At 36.9% G+C, this 15,910-nt stretch overlaps 1 protein-coding gene across 3 annotated transcripts; it reads left to right on the forward strand.

Annotated features, from left to right (window-relative positions):
* Nucleotides 1-285: 285 nt before the first annotated feature.
* Nucleotides 286-15,672, forward strand: LOC133732422 (geranylgeranyl transferase type-2 subunit beta 1-like). 3 transcript variants are annotated; one of them, XM_062159968.1, is made up of 10 exons: nucleotides 286-702; nucleotides 1,459-1,512; nucleotides 1,598-1,748; nucleotides 1,867-1,983; nucleotides 2,213-2,279; nucleotides 2,582-2,730; nucleotides 12,835-12,968; nucleotides 13,230-13,328; nucleotides 13,434-13,509; nucleotides 15,537-15,672. In XM_062159968.1, the coding sequence occupies exons 2-10, from the start codon at nucleotides 1,459-1,461 to the stop codon at nucleotides 15,572-15,574; spliced, it is 885 nt and encodes a 294-aa protein (XP_062015952.1). In that variant the 5' UTR covers nucleotides 286-702; the 3' UTR covers nucleotides 15,575-15,672. The 3 variants fall into 3 exon arrangements, with proteins under 3 accessions (XP_062015952.1, XP_062015951.1, XP_062015950.1); XM_062159967.1 differs by lacking the exon at nucleotides 15,537-15,672 and adding an exon at nucleotides 13,904-14,230 and having other exon boundaries at nucleotides 298-697; nucleotides 1,456-1,512; XM_062159966.1 differs by lacking the exon at nucleotides 15,537-15,672 and adding an exon at nucleotides 13,904-14,230 and having other exon boundaries at nucleotides 303-702.
* The last annotated feature ends 238 nt before the right edge of the window (nucleotides 15,673-15,910 follow it).

The raw sequence follows: 15,910 nt of genomic DNA on the forward strand, positions 1-15,910 counted from the left end.
TTATGACACAGATGAATTACTTGATGTCCTTTTCCCCGACTGTACGTTTCAAAATCAGGACATATATAGACAATCCAGCAAGTCTTAGGTCATCTCCAATCGTAGTGGTCTAAAATAGACCATGATCTGAAATTTTAGACCTTCTAAAAGTATTACACTATTATTCATCCAAATAGTAAGGTTTATAATTTGTTCAACTCCAATCGTTTGGAGCTAAACTATAAATTGCACAACAACATTTGCATGTGGTGGACCAATCCAAAACTCTTTTGCATCCACTTGTGGACTACAACATGGTCTAAATTTTGAGTTTGGCTTACAATTTTGAAGAGATCTTCTTCTCTTATGTTTTCCGTGAAGTCAATTTTGTTGCTGATGCTATTACAAGTTTTCGTCACAAGTCTCCTAATCCTATCACTTCATTAAAGAAGCTCCCGCTTTCAGCTCTATCTGCCTTTAGTTTCAATCAGTTTAATTTTAGTTGTAGTATGGTTTTATGTTGTAATTTTTCGTCAAAAAAAAAAAAAAAAAACCAACGTTTGGCCTTTACACCCTCCAATTTAATTTTGTGTAATAGAAGATGGTGTTTGGAAACATTAGGGGCCTTATGAATTCGACGACTCGCTCTCAATTGACTGTTGCTGCGATTCTCTGAGACTCTCAACTCTCTGGTCTCAGTTCAGCAAACAGCCAGGATCTCGGGTAATTCTTTATCTGTTTCTATTTCTATCTCAAAATTGTTTATTCCCTCGTCTATTCTCCAACTTTGGCACCTGGGTTTGTAAATTTTTGGTTTCTTTTCGCTAACAATTGAATTTATCAGTATAAATGTGCAAGTAAATTCTGAATTCTGACCAACTTACTCTCTCTTTGACCATTGGGTTACAACATTGATCCTATATGTTTTATGCATAACCTATTTGAATCATCCTATATATGGGAATGGGATGATGAATCTGATTATCTATTGGGTCTCTTTGATTCATTGTCTAATCAAGTCTGCAGCAACATTACAATGAATTCTAATGGTTTGGATGTTCTGAATTTTTTCTTTTAGCTCAAAATGGGAGTTTAGCGCCAAAGTAAGTTTGATTATTTAACATGAATGATGAACCATACTCACAATACTTACTAATATCCAGCAATTTTCCTTCTCTGCTTCTATGGCTCCTAATCCCGATCCAAACTAATTTTCCGGACCTGGTTGTCCCAAGAGCTGATATGAGCACATGTCATCCGTGATTGAGCTTAAAGGACTAGAGCAATTGGTGTGGAAATTGGCTAATTTTTATTACTTTGCGGGCATTTTCTTTTTTGAATCATTCCCCATAATGCCTAAGCCCTCAGTTAGTTACCATAGTACTTAACTCAATTCAGTACTATGAGCAGTATGAATTCCTTCCTCTGCCATCAGTCACCTTTTCCCATATATTTTCCTAATCTTGAAATGTTTAACAGATGGGGGAGCTGGCATCTCAGAAACATGTTCGATTCATTTTATCAAAAGCAAAGGTTGGATTTGAATCCAAGTACATATAATAACTGTTTTACTTTACAGTTTATACATGACAATAACAATATGGCAATGCCATCTCAGGAGAAGGACTCTTATGAGTCGGTTTTGATGGAGCACATAAGATTGAATGGAGCTTACTGGGGTTTGACAACTCTTGATCTTCTTGGAAAGCTTGACACTGTGGATGTCGATGAGGTTGTTTCAGAGGTCATGCAGTGCCAGCATGAGTCAGGTGTTTACTTTGTATACACGCTTAACCCAGCAATACTCAACTAGTATTTTCATCTTTTATTGTTTGTTTGGTGATTTGGAGTTCTAGGGAAAATGATGATACAACTTTCTTTATGCAGGTGGCTTTGGTGGTAACAGTGGACATGATCCACACATACTCTATACCTTAAGTGCTGTGCAGGTTTTGGCCTTATTTGACAAGGTTGATGTTTTGGATGTTGAAAAAGTTGCAGATTGTATCCTTTAGGATATCTTTTTATTCAACTCTGAATTAGATCTTCATTACCTTTCAATTGGTGAATGGTACTAGGAAAGTTGTGTTGAGAGGTTACATATAAATCAGAGCTCATAAAAGGATTTGTGAACAAAGATAGGAACTTACTAATTTTTTAAATTAGGCAACTAACTATAAAAAGGCGTTCCAATGTAATTAGCAAATTTTGCTGGCTTTAATATTCAACTCAGATGTAGCTGGACTGCAAAATGAAGATGGATCATTTTCAGGGGACATGTGGGGTGAAGTTGATACACGGTACTCTTTTTGGTTTTCCTTTGTGTTTGGCATCTCTTGATTTGTTAAAGTTACCTTCCCGTTATTTAAAGCATGATTTACTATCAGATTATTTTCGGTTCCGCATAGCAAATGAAAGAAATAAAATAACGACAACAATAATACTAGGATAATGAATTTCACACTCCCTAAATTTGCAGTCCACACTCCTCGTTTCCTTTTTTTGGTTGAAATTCATATGAAAAGACAAAGTTTAAGTTACCAAAGAAAACATTTCACTCCCCTAATACTAAAAGCAACTAAGACTTTATTTCTCCTTTTAGGTTTTCATATATTGCTATTTGTTGTCTCGCATTACTACGTCTTTTGGATAAAATCAATGTGGAGAAAGCTGTGGACTATATTTTAAGTTGTAAAAATCATGATGGCGGATTTGGATGCACGCCTGGTGGGGAGTCTCATGCAGGTCAAAGTATGTTATCTACCCTATAACATCTCTAATTCTTATTTTTCATACACACCTGGTGGCAGTGATGCGCTATTTGCAAGCGCATAATTTAACCCTGAAATGTCATTAGTAGTATAGAATAAATAGGGATCGTTCTATTCCGGGGATTGAGGGTACACCTGTCATTGTCAAACAATTAAACAATTAAAATCAAAACAAAGTATAATATTCACACATATGCACATTATTTACGAATTAAAAGGGGGTTTTTGATTTTTGGTTTTTCTGAAATTAAAACTAAGTTAATAAAACAATTAAAATGCTAAAACATAAAAATATAAATGGAATGCAAGAACAAAGATCAAATCGAAACCCATGATTAAAGTTGATTCAAGTTCATCATTGTTCATCATAGTCATGCAAGAGGAATTGATCATGTGAAACGTTCAAAGCAAACAATTTCCCATATTTTACTTTCAACGCTAATTAATCTAAGTGAAAGCACATAGACTAATCCTATCAAACATGCATTCAAGCCCTAGAAAGCTAGTCAATCATACATGTTTAACGCATTAAGCATCTAGAAAGGCTATCAATTCAAATGTGCAACTTAGTATGAAAAAGTCCACCTAATTGCAATCTTCTTTGATTAAATTCGGTTTTTGTACAAAACCTTTACTACTTATTGATTCAAGAACACAAAACCAAAAAGTTGATTCATGTTCTTAAATTCGTAGCACCAATTATATAAAAACCCTAAAAGTTTCGAACCCTTTAAGATTAACATACAAAAGATTTCTATCATGCAAATTTAATCAAACACTCACACATAAGCAACCATAATTCGCAAAGTATGAATCTGAAAATTAACTATTAATCATAAAATTTCAGAAAACAATACTTGTTCAAACATATGTGTCAACTAAGGCATAACCAACGAAAATACAAACAAAGTTACAAGGAAGAATCGAATTACACCAAGAGATGGAGATGGTGATGAACGAAAAGGTGATGTGATCTCTTGAATTTCGAAAGCAATCTTCAAGGTGGAGGATGGATGGTGTTCACGGCTTGTCTTCTTCTTCCTTGGCCTTGCTTGCACTTCGTGGTTGCCTTAGAGGATGGAGAAGAGCACGGCTAGGCTAGAGAGCTTTTCTGAATTTTTTCTAAAGTTGTAAAACACAAAGGAAGGGAACCCCCTGACGTTGAGAAGAGGGGAGATTATATAGGGGACGGCCCCTAGGTCTCCATGCCGTCCTAAACCCTAGAAAAGCTCACGGCAATTGCTTGCACTTCCACATAATTTCCTCCAATGACTTCTTGCCACATAAGCCCTATGAGGTGTCTCAACCAATCACATAATTTCCTAGAATATTTCCCTTGATTTTCTTGCCGAAATTCTTGAGATAATTTCTGATTTTCTGTCTTTAAATTCGGCCAAAACTCTTTAGGGAATGTAGGAATGTATCTAGTCTTCATTTGAGCTTTTCTTGGTCTCCACCTTTTTCTCTTTCCTTAAAACTCTCTAGGGAATATCTTTGCCGTCCAAAACCCTAGGAATTTCACGTTCTCCCTTGTTTATCTCTTCCTTTTTCACGGCAAAGCATCTAGGGTTTATCTCCAAGTATTTTCTTTCCATACAAATAGCCCTAGATAATCTCCCTAGAAAATCTCTTTTTAATTTCTGATTTTTGGACGCCTCTTCCTTGTTTCTCTCTTGCAAATTCACGGCAAAACATCTTTAGGGCTAGGGTTTGCGTCACAAACCCTAGTTCCATGGGCTTTGGTGGGCTTTTATCCAATTAGCCAAAAATCCAACAAGTCTTGAGAGTTTTTGGGCCTCCATGCGTCACTTCTATGCCATGTCATCTTCCAACATCACAACACTTTATTTTCTTTATTTCTTTTCATAGTTGCGTTGGAAACTTCATTGGTAAGCTCTCCTCCATTTCGCAGGGTTTCCTGGTTGCACTAGGAAAGCTTGTTTCTTCATTTCTGCTCAAATGTGTGGACCGTTTTCTCTCATATTTGTTTGTCTTGATGTTCGCAGGCTCCTCTTTCCATTTGTGAGTTCATTTCCACTTTCTAGCTCGGAGGTCCTGAAAATAGAAACTAGTATGAGAAATAGAAACTTTCCTAATTTGAAAAATAGCAACTTTCCTAAACTGAAAATGGGAAACTTTCTAAAAATGAAAAATAGAAACTACCGAAAATGGAAACTTACTAAAAATGATAAATAGAAACTACAAAAATAGAAACTTTCTACAAATAGGAACTTTCCCAATCAAAGAATGGAAACTTTCCTAAACAGAGTTTTATTAAGGAAATAACGCAGAAAATGTAGGGAAATGCAGTTAAAACGTCGCATTAAAATGCTCCTATCAAATTCCCCCACACTTAGCTTTTGCTAGTCCCTTAGCAAAATCACACAAAGACACACGCTAAGACTCAACGAAAATTTAAAGACTCAAACAAATACAATGACTCTATTGCCCTTCAACTTTTTGTCTCAGCAATCTCTTACTTTCACAACACCAAGATTAGCACTCAACCAAGAATTAATGTTTAGGCATTCGAGAGTTAATTAAAACATGTAATCCACACATACACAAGTAGGACTTGGTTGTAACAGTGGTGATGGGTTGGGCTTAGCATGCTTCAGACAAGTATGATTCATACCCTCACAAGGTATATCCACTCTTTCTTCTCTCAGATCATGGTAATGCTTAAAAGCTTATTCACTCATGTATATGTGAAAGATAAACAAAGTGTATCACATATAAAGAAACGAAAGCACATAAATATTCTTTTAAAGATCTCATGAAGGATATCAACTACTTGCACGAATGGACTGCCATAGGTTCAACTCTTGTAACTCATCTCCACATCAAGGGCTATCCCATCTTAAGGATCAAGAAGGTCCTCTCTCTTAAGGGTTGTAATGGGGCTCAGGCTCAAGGTTTAAAGAAACGAAAGGTAAGGATTTATCAAAGTGTCCTAAAAACCTAGTAGAGCTCATATGAATGTAGAGATCTCGAAAATTCCACCAAGGCATTTCAAAAACGTCACTTCCCCATATAGGTCACATAAAAGGGCCAAATGTCTTCATGTTGGGCCCAATCTTCAATGTAAACTTCCCTTGACTCTAGTGAAATGGACAAAGGCCAAATTTTTCTGTAGTGGGCCTTCAATTTAAAGCAGAACTCCAAAATCACTAAGTATAGGGGACTTAATCCATAAACATTTCTTTCTTTTTATTTCTTTTTAGCCGTATATATTTTTTTCTTTCTTTTCATTTTTCACGGCTTTCTCATATTTTTTTTCTTTTCATGGACAAGTCTACCCCCACATTTGAACTTTCACCTCTTCTCAATCTTCATCTTTAACACCAAACCCATGTAATATGTCTCAAAAGTTAGCTCCACTAAGTTCTTAGAACAAAGGGTAGAGTTGTAACTATACTAAGCTTCATGGTTAAGGATTTTAAGGGTGATGAACGAAAAGGCTTAATGTAGGCTCAAAGGGGCTTATCTAGGGGGGTCCCACGACGGGCACAAGTGGGGACACAAGTTTATTTGGCAATGGTGGTAATTCCTAGAGAACCTCTATCCCTTCCAGAATCAGGGCCATGTATTGATATTACGTCTCAACAAGCACAAGAGCGAATTCTAGCATTCTCTAGTCCATTAAACTTAATCTATGGCAAGCAGTCAATCAAGATGAAAGAATAATGAGATCATCAAAACATCGCCAAGAAATTAAGAATATAGTTATTTTCATTTCACTCCAAGAAAAAGGGACATGGCTCAATTATCTCACATGGGTTTATATGAATCAAAACTCATCTTAACATGCTCATATTCTGTACCAAAGTTTCGAAATCCATATCCACTACAAGGCACATATTTTTCATATATCTCAATTAACCAAAGAATACTATTTTAAGTCATCTCAATTTCGTGATCCTCTTTTAGTCATGATTTCAGAGATATAGAATCATCCTAGACAGTTGAAAGGGCATCCTAAGACTCAAAACAAAAACAAAAGCAACGAAATTTTTTTTTTTATTTTTATGACATTTTTCGATTTTTTGTATTTTTCAATATATATGACTCAAAATAATAAAAGACAAAATATAAATCCCTTCCCCCACACTTAAATATTGCATTGTCCTCAATGTAATTAATCATAAGCATGCAATGAAACACTTAAGCATATAGGGATGAAATTTACGAAAATAAAGTTCAAAGACAAACAAAAAGCTACAAAAATAAAGAAGTAGGGAAGAAGACGAAAATCTGCGTTGAAGGCTCCTCCACAGCTACTTCTGAATTGGGTTGCCTCCCAAGCAGCGCTTAATGTTTATAGTCTTTCAGCCTAGACTTGGTTTCCTCTCGTCCTCAGTTGGGTGGGCCTTCAGAGCCTCCTTTGGGGTTTGGAATTGTGTTGCTCGGAAGCCTACCAGTTTCATGAAACTTGGTCATGAAGTCCACCACTTGTCCCATCTGCTTTTTGAGTTCAGCAATGTCCTTGGTGTGGGTCTGTTGTCCTTGCATCAAAGTCTGTGTGGCACTAGTCAATGCCTGAGTGGAATTAGTCAATGCCTCAATTGTCTTATCATAGTGGGAATTTGAATTCCCTGAGTTGTGTTGAGGAGGCATGTAAGGCCTTTGAAGAGAAGGTCCTTGAAATGAAGGTCCTTGAGGACGTTGGAAACTCCCACCAAGAGGATTCTGAACATTCTCATTGTTGGTCCACTTGAAGTTGGGGTGATCCCTCCATCCAGGGTTATAGGTATTCGAATATGGATCATACCTTGGACGTTGGGGACCCCCTTGGTTCCCTTGATAGCCTCCTATGGCATTCACAGACTCCCAACCACCATTCTCACTTAGTTGAGGACATTGATCCGTAGGATGTCCTTGGGTAAAGCATACCCCACAAGCAGAAGATCCTCCATGGCCTTGAGTAGTCGCTACCTTGTTCACAAGAAGGGTGAGTTTGCTCAATTGATCCGCAATGGCAGGACTGGTGCTCACCTCATTGACCCTACGAGTGGTCTGTCTCACACCCTCATACTGTTGAGTGTTGAGGGCACGATTTTCAATAAGTTCTTTCCCAGCAGCAGGTGACTTATCCACAAAAGCTCCTCCAGCTGCAGCATCAAGCATTTGCCTTTCCAAAGGTAGGAGTCCTTCATAAAAGCAAGTAAGGAGGGTCTCATCCTTCATCTGATGTTGAGGACATTGCGCAAGTAAGGAATTGAACCTCTCAAAATAGGCAGAATAGGACTCATCTGGGGCTTGTTCAATTCCACTGAGCTTCTTCCTAAGTGTGATGACCTTTGAAGCTGGGAAGTATTTTTCCAAGAAGGCCTTCCTCATTGTTTCCCAAGAGGTGATACGTCCAGCAGGAATCTCATATAGCCAATCTTTGGCTCTGTCAGCTAAGGAAAATGGAAATGCCTTCATCTTCAGAATGTTCTCATCTGCTCCTTGTGGTTTCATGTTAGAACACACAACCTGGAATGCCCTAAGGTGCTTGTGGGCGTCCTCCATAGGAAGTCCATGGAAAATAGGGAGTTGGTGCAATAGTCCACTCTTCAGTTCAAACTCTGCTTGTCTTCCTGCTGCAGGGGCAGGGTACACAATGCCTGTAGGGGGTCCTCCCTCGACTGTTGCTGTGGATAGTTCCCTAATGGATGCCATTCTCTCTTCTTGAACTTCTTCAGGTGGTGGTGTAAGTGGTGGTGAAGGTGAAAGAGGGGAAGTAATTTGTGGTGATGGTAAGTTAGGCGAAATCAAAGGTGATGGTGAAAGTGGTGGAGATGGAGTTGGTGTAGGTGATGTGGATTCCTCTGAAGGATCTAAGATTCTTTTCCCTTGCTCGTTGAATGTATATGGCTTGAATTGCAAGGGAGAAGGTCTTCTGTACTCAAGTTGTGGAGGATTCTTCAAACGAGCAAGTCTTTCTTCAATCTCTCGTATGGTAGGGAGTTTAGAGGACTCGGACATTCATGGAATTCCTGAACAACATTAAGATGTACAAAAGTGAGTAACTTACGAAAACAAACAAAATACAAGTTAATATTTTCATACAAAAACGTCACTATTCACAATGCAACAAAAGAGACTTACATTTTGTACAAGTAAGAGAAGTAAAAACAAGGCACTTTACATGTGAAGGGTATGTACAAGTATTTTATTACTATTTTTTTTTAGAACTTATAAACATCGTTAATAACTCAATTGATTCCAAGTTGTAAGTCGAGCCCAATAGAAACCACTACTATTGGTGAGCTACGATATAGGGATAGTCGCCTAGACATAAGTCTCTTTCCGTGGTTTCAGAAGGCCAGATAGCCAGATTAAGAGGTAAGTGAGAGGGAGGACTCATTTTGGTGATACTACGGAGGCTACTCCCTCATTGAGGTTTACGCCCCTATTGGCTACTTCCACATTGTGGTTTACGCACAGTCTATAGTATCTCTGAGATCCAATTTGAACCCATCACCCAGGGTCTCAACCTAAGACACCATCTGTAATGCCCCTTACTCAGTTTGGAAAGTACTCATGTGTTAGACTGTTCTCCTAATGCTAATAAAGGCCGCCCTCAACCTCATAAGACCTTAGAAAGGTACCAATGAAGGGTTAAGGCCAATATTAACAAAAGGGCCCTTGTCTACTCATACGATTTTACACACTTATAACAATCAAATAATTAACAACATTTATAAATCAATTTTTTTTTTTTTTTTTTTTTTTTACTTTTTCTTTACAAGTATATTAGACAAATTACACACAAAACTTTCACACAAAACACATGTACAAAACGTCACTATTCACAATTATTTTTTTTTTTTTTTTTTTCTTTTTCCGATTTTTTTTTTTTTTTTTTTTTCTTTTTTCTTTCTTTTATTTACAATTATTTTCAACACTTAGGTACGGGAACAGGGAATCTCGTTGTGCAATGGGGCTGAAACAGCTACCCTTCCAAGATTATGTTTAATCCAATATACCTTAAGTGCCACAACAATTTCTTACATTTTCTTTTGTTATAAATACTATTGATATCAAATTTAATTCCAAGCGGTAAATCAAGTGGACATGCGGCCCAAGTATAATCGTCTAGACACAAAGTCCCTCCTACATCCGTTGGGCAACCTTACTGAAATGGCCAGGTAGGGGAGGGCGAACACAAGAGGTAGGATCCATTTTGGCATAGGCTACTCCCTCATTGAGGTTTACGCTCATTTGTAAGCACTTCTGAATCCAGAACCCGTCATGAACGTTGTCCCCTTCCTAGACACCATCTCACATAGGATATTCTTACTAGGATGTAAAAGGTCCTAAGTGTGTTAGACAGTTCAATGAATGTTAATAAAGGCCGCCCTCAACCTTAAGGGACCTGAACTAGGTACCAATAAGGGGTTTAGGCCAATATTAATAAACACGACTTCACCTATTCCTTCATTAATTTACAACTCACAATTAAACTAGTATTCAACAATATAAATAACAACCTAAGTAATTGATTATCTAATTTTCGACAATTACAAAATTAACAAGCAAAATTTTTTTTTTTTTTTTTTTTTTTTTTTTTCGATAACAATATAAACAAAACAATTATTCACAATATGGCAAATGATTTTTCAATCCCCGGCAACGGCGCCAAAAATTGATGCGCTATTTGCAAGCGCATAATTTAACCCTGAAATGTCATTAGTAGTATAGAATAAATAGGGATCGTTCTATTCCGGGGATTGAGGGTACACCTGTCATTGTCAAACAATTAAACAATTAAAATCAAAACAAAGTATAATATTCACACATATGCACATTATTTACGAATTAAAAGGGGGTTTTTGATTTTTGGTTTTTCTGAAATTAAAACTAAGTTAATAAAACAATTAAAATGCTAAAACATAAAAATATAAATGGAATGCAAGAACAAAGATCAAATCGAAACCCATGATTAAAGTTGATTCAAGTTCATCATTGTTCATCATAGTCATGCAAGAGGAATTGATCATGTGAAACGTTCAAAGCAAACAATTTCCCATATTTTACTTTCAACGCTAATTAATCTAAGTGAAAGCACATAGACTAATCCTATCAAACATGCATTCAAGCCCTAGAAAGCTAGTCAATCATACATGTTTAACGCATTAAGCATCTAGAAAGGCTATCAATTCAAATGTGCAACTTAGTATGAAAAAGTCCACCTAATTGCAATCTTCTTTGATTAAATTCGGTTTTTGTACAAAACCTTTACTACTTATTGATTCAAGAACACAAAACCAAAAAGTTGATTCATGTTCTTAAATTCGTAGCACCAATTATATAAAAACCCTAAAAGTTTCGAACCCTTTAAGATTAACATACAAAAGATTTCTATCATGCAAATTTAATCAAACACTCACACATAAGCAACCATAATTCGCAAAGTATGAATCTGAAAATTAACTATTAATCATAAAATTTCAGAAAACAATACTTGTTCAAACATATGTGTCAACTAAGGCATAACCAACGAAAATACAAACAAAGTTACAAGGAAGAATCGAATTACACCAAGAGATGGAGATGGTGATGAACGAAAAGGTGATGTGATCTCTTGAATTTCGAAAGCAATCTTCAAGGTGGAGGATGGATGGTGTTCACGGCTTGTCTTCTTCTTCCTTGGCCTTGCTTGCACTTCGTGGTTGCCTTAGAGGATGGAGAAGAGCACGGCTAGGCTAGAGAGCTTTTCTGAATTTTTTCTAAAGTTGTAAAACACAAAGGAAGGGAACCCCCTGACGTTGAGAAGAGGGGAGATTATATAGGGGACGGCCCCTAGGTCTCCATGCCGTCCTAAACCCTAGAAAAGCTCACGGCAATTGCTTGCACTTCCACATAATTTCCTCCAATGACTTCTTGCCACATAAGCCCTATGAGGTGTCTCAACCAATCACATAATTTCCTAGAATATTTCCCTTGATTTTCTTGCCGAAATTCTTGAGATAATTTCTGATTTTCTGTCTTTAAATTCGGCCAAAACTCTTTAGGGAATGTAGGAATGTATCTAGTCTTCATTTGAGCTTTTCTTGGTCTCCACCTTTTTCTCTTTCCTTAAAACTCTCTAGGGAATATCTTTGCCGTCCAAAACCCTAGGAATTTCACGTTCTCCCTTGTTTATCTCTTCCTTTTTCACGGCAAAGCATCTAGGGTTTATCTCCAAGTATTTTCTTTCCATACAAATAGCCCTAGATAATCTCCCTAGAAAATCTCTTTTTAATTTCTGATTTTTGGACGCCTCTTCCTTGTTTCTCTCTTGCAAATTCACGGCAAAACATCTTTAGGGCTAGGGTTTGCGTCACAAACCCTAGTTCCATGGGCTTTGGTGGGCTTTTATCCAATTAGCCAAAAATCCAACAAGTCTTGAGAGTTTTTGGGCCTCCATGCGTCACTTCTATGCCATGTCATCTTCCAACATCACAACACTTTATTTTCTTTATTTCTTTTCATAGTTGCGTTGGAAACTTCATTGGTAAGCTCTCCTCCATTTCGCAGGGTTTCCTGGTTGCACTAGGAAAGCTTGTTTCTTCATTTCTGCTCAAATGTGTGGACCGTTTTCTCTCATATTTGTTTGTCTTGATGTTCGCAGGCTCCTCTTTCCATTTGTGAGTTCATTTCCACTTTCTAGCTCGGAGGTCCTGAAAATAGAAACTAGTATGAGAAATAGAAACTTTCCTAATTTGAAAAATAGCAACTTTCCTAAACTGAAAATGGGAAACTTTCTAAAAATGAAAAATAGAAACTACCGAAAATGAAAACTTACTAAAAATGATAAATAGAAACTACAAAAATAGAAACTTTCTACAAATAGGAACTTTCCCAATCAAAGAATGGAAACTTTCCTAAACAGAGTTTTATTAAGGAAATAACAAAGAAAATGTAGGGAAATGCAGTTAAAACGTCGCATTAAAATGCTCCTATCAGGCAGTTTATTATTTACTTTCTGGCATCATAGACAATTATGTTATGCATCCATTTTTGGCGTTTTTTGTCATATAAAATCTGTTGAGGTTTTCTAGTAGGCAGATGCTTTAGGTTAGTTAATGTTCTGTTTTGCCCATTGTGATGGCAGTTTTCTGTTGTGTGGGAGCCCTTGCTATCACAGGGTCTCTACATCGTATTGACAAGGACCTTCTTGGATGGTGGTTATGCGAGCGGCAAGTTAAATCAGGTGGTCTTAATGGTCGTCCAGAGAAGCTTCCTGATGTATGTGTTGCATTGTATTTTGTTCTGTATATCTTTATTTGTTTGTTTGATTTTTTTTTTTTTTTTTTTGATGAGAAGTAAAATTATATGTGATTCTGTTATCTTTATTCAACTACCTTGCTACGTTGTGTGATTCAATTTAGCTCTTCTTTGGAGGTCTTAATGGCCATCCAGAAAAATATCCTAATGTTTCATGATTGAAATGTAAATTTCTGTTAGCATTACTGGACTCTTCTTTACTGCATTTGCACTTCATTTCAGGTGTGCTACTCATGGTGGGTTCTATCTAGTTTAATCATGATTGACAGGGTTCATTGGATCGATAAGCAAAAGCTTGCCAAGTTCATTTTAGACTGCCAGGTCTTTACATACCTATTTGTACAGTTGGATTATTCTTTAGGAGTGGATGTGTTATCCTCTTCCAGGGTGAAATCTGAGATTTTGTGGTTAATTTTTAAAATGCAGGACACTGAAAATGGGGGAATTTCTGATAGACCAGATGATGCATGTGATGCCTACCATACATACTTTGGTGTTGCAGGTAATTGCTTTGGTTCTTCCTTTGATTGTTTTCTACGTTTCTTTACTTTAATAGTTTGGTATGTCGAACCTTCTCAATGATTATAGTCAATGCCCATTTGGAGCCTCTGCTTCTAAATGGGGTATGATCATATAACGGCAAAATGTTTACCTAACACACACACACACACATAAAAGCCCCTATCTGGGATGAATGAGTTGGAAACCCTGTTCCATGCTCGGTTTGGAGGCACTCAAGTATATCGAAGTGATTTGATGGAAGGAAGATACTTACTTCCCATGTATACCGAAGCTGTCATTGCCTTTTGGGCAGCCTTGTAGTATTTTTCTCTGTCTTGGCTGCCTGCTTGCCACTGTATTCATCACCTAACTGAGGTTGATGAATGTTGATGCAGGACTTTCCTTGCTTGAATATCCTGGGGTGAAAGCCATAGATCCAGCTTATGCTTTGCCAGTTGATGTTGTAAATAGGATTATCTTAGGCATAAAGGGATGAACACTTGTAACAGCATGCATGCACACTTCAGGTATAGTATTCACTTTGGTGCCGCCCTGTGGTACATGTATCTGTTGTAATTCGTAGATATATGACTTGGTTAAAAGAATAATGGGGTGATGAGGAGCTATTCGGTCCTGAATGACTGCCATGTCCGATTAAGTTCTTATCAGTTTCAGTTCAAATAGACTAAACCATAATGTTCTTTCTCGCTGATCCGGGATTACTTGCTGTTTCTTGAAAGCTAAAATTCAAGAATTGATACCATCAATACAATCACAGACCCACACCTTAACGGGGTGCCCCAACACACTCTTTTATGTTGTCTTGTGCTGGAACTTGTGGCAAGGGCATTGGCTCCTAGGCTCCGTTTAGCTGGTGGGATTCGAATTACTCGGTGGAAAAATGAAGGATTCTCCATTAGAGAGAACGAAAGAAATGATTCCCATAAAGGACAACAATAAAACCAAACCCACGTATCATTTCAGCTCAAAATTTCATCAACATGGTACACGGTAGTGTTTGCAACTTAAAAGTAAATGTGCAATGAATAATGAAATGTTAAGTGCAAGAACTTGATTTTTTTGTCTCAAATTTTAATAACTAAAGAAAATAAAAGTTAAGAATTTTAACTCCACGAAGCAATTCTTGGTTTCGAATTGTTTTTCTTATCCATTCTTTTTCTTTAATTTCCTGTCATCCGATCTTGGTGGTTTACCATCATAATAGTTTTAGATTTAGAAGCCTAGAAGGGTATACATGATAATTCAAAATTTAGTGAAGTCAAACTGGTGGCTACTCTTTATAGTAGTAGGGATAAGCTGACTTGATGTTTTTGTCTTTATAGTTTTTTCACTATTAGATAATGGATTTACAAAAAGTTCCGCATGCGAGTTCAAAAGTCCAGTCACTAACTAGCATAAAAAAAAAAAAGTCCAGTCACTAACTAGAATGTTCTTCTTTTGTCTGGCAAATTCCCTTTTCTTTACCTTTTAAAACCCTAGATTGCTCACTGTCTGTTTTACTTTATTCATCTGGTCACCGTATGTGCTTCGGTTTTGTTTCACTTTTTCTGCACTGCATTGATTTTCTTCACTATTTGAACACCTCTCATAATGGAAGGTTACTACATTTTCCACGAGAATTTTGTCCACCTGGTCCATGGCTCCGATAAATTTTACAAATGCCGGAGCAGCCTTTCTGGGTCGTTGCTCACCGTTATCATTATCATCATCATCATCATTGTCTAGTTTTAGGACAGACTGCCTACGTACCCTTTTTGAGGGATCAAGCCGCCATAGTTCAAGGTTTTATGCTTTAAATTTTGCCTAGACCGTCCTTACGGGTTTTCATCCTAGCGAGCTCTTTTGGGTAGATTGTAGATTTCTGTCATTACAGATATATGAAATATGTACTATTGCTTCTAATTAAATTGGTTGGCCATGCGCTGATATATTTTCCTTTTCTTTGATTGATTTCAGTATTTTAACTTTTTAAGTCATAAATCTAATATATATGTATATGGTATGCAGGTTGTAAAAATGAAAGCTTTCTCCAAGTTTTAGAATAGGTCAGATGATTAGTGATTGCTGTGTGATGCTAGAGAAGGTAATTTGACCCTTATGATGATCTTGCAAAATCTCTGAGTTTACACCTTTTTTTTACTATTTGGAAGCAATATTTATTTCAAATATCTGTAATGACAGAAATCTACAATCTATAATATAACTTCACACTCGAATTCAGCAACTTCAACACAGACTAAGCAAACTACCAAACTGCTGTTCCTTTTCTTTTTCTAAACTTTATAAGTAGCTCACAGATGAATCCAATTAATTGCAAACCAAAATACAAAATCAAATAGTCTTCAATACTTTGTTTATCTCATAAATCAAACACAGAAAAG

This window comes from Rosa rugosa, chromosome 2, assembly GCF_958449725.1.
Source record: "Rosa rugosa chromosome 2, drRosRugo1.1, whole genome shotgun sequence".
Taxonomy (NCBI): Eukaryota; Viridiplantae; Streptophyta; class Magnoliopsida; order Rosales; family Rosaceae; genus Rosa; species Rosa rugosa.

Excerpts from the sequence above, each read along its gene's own strand:
- LOC133732422 (XM_062159967.1), top strand. The coding sequence starts at position 1,459 with ATGGGGGAGCTGGCATCTCAGAAACATGTTCGATTCATTTTATCAAAA. Across the intron at positions 1,984-2,212 it reads TGTTGAAAAAGTTGCAGATT|ATGTAGCTGGACTGCAAAAT; the intron begins GTATCCTTTAGG and ends TATTCAACTCAG. Across the intron at positions 12,969-13,229 it reads GTCCAGAGAAGCTTCCTGAT|GTGTGCTACTCATGGTGGGT; the intron begins GTATGTGTTGCA and ends ACTTCATTTCAG.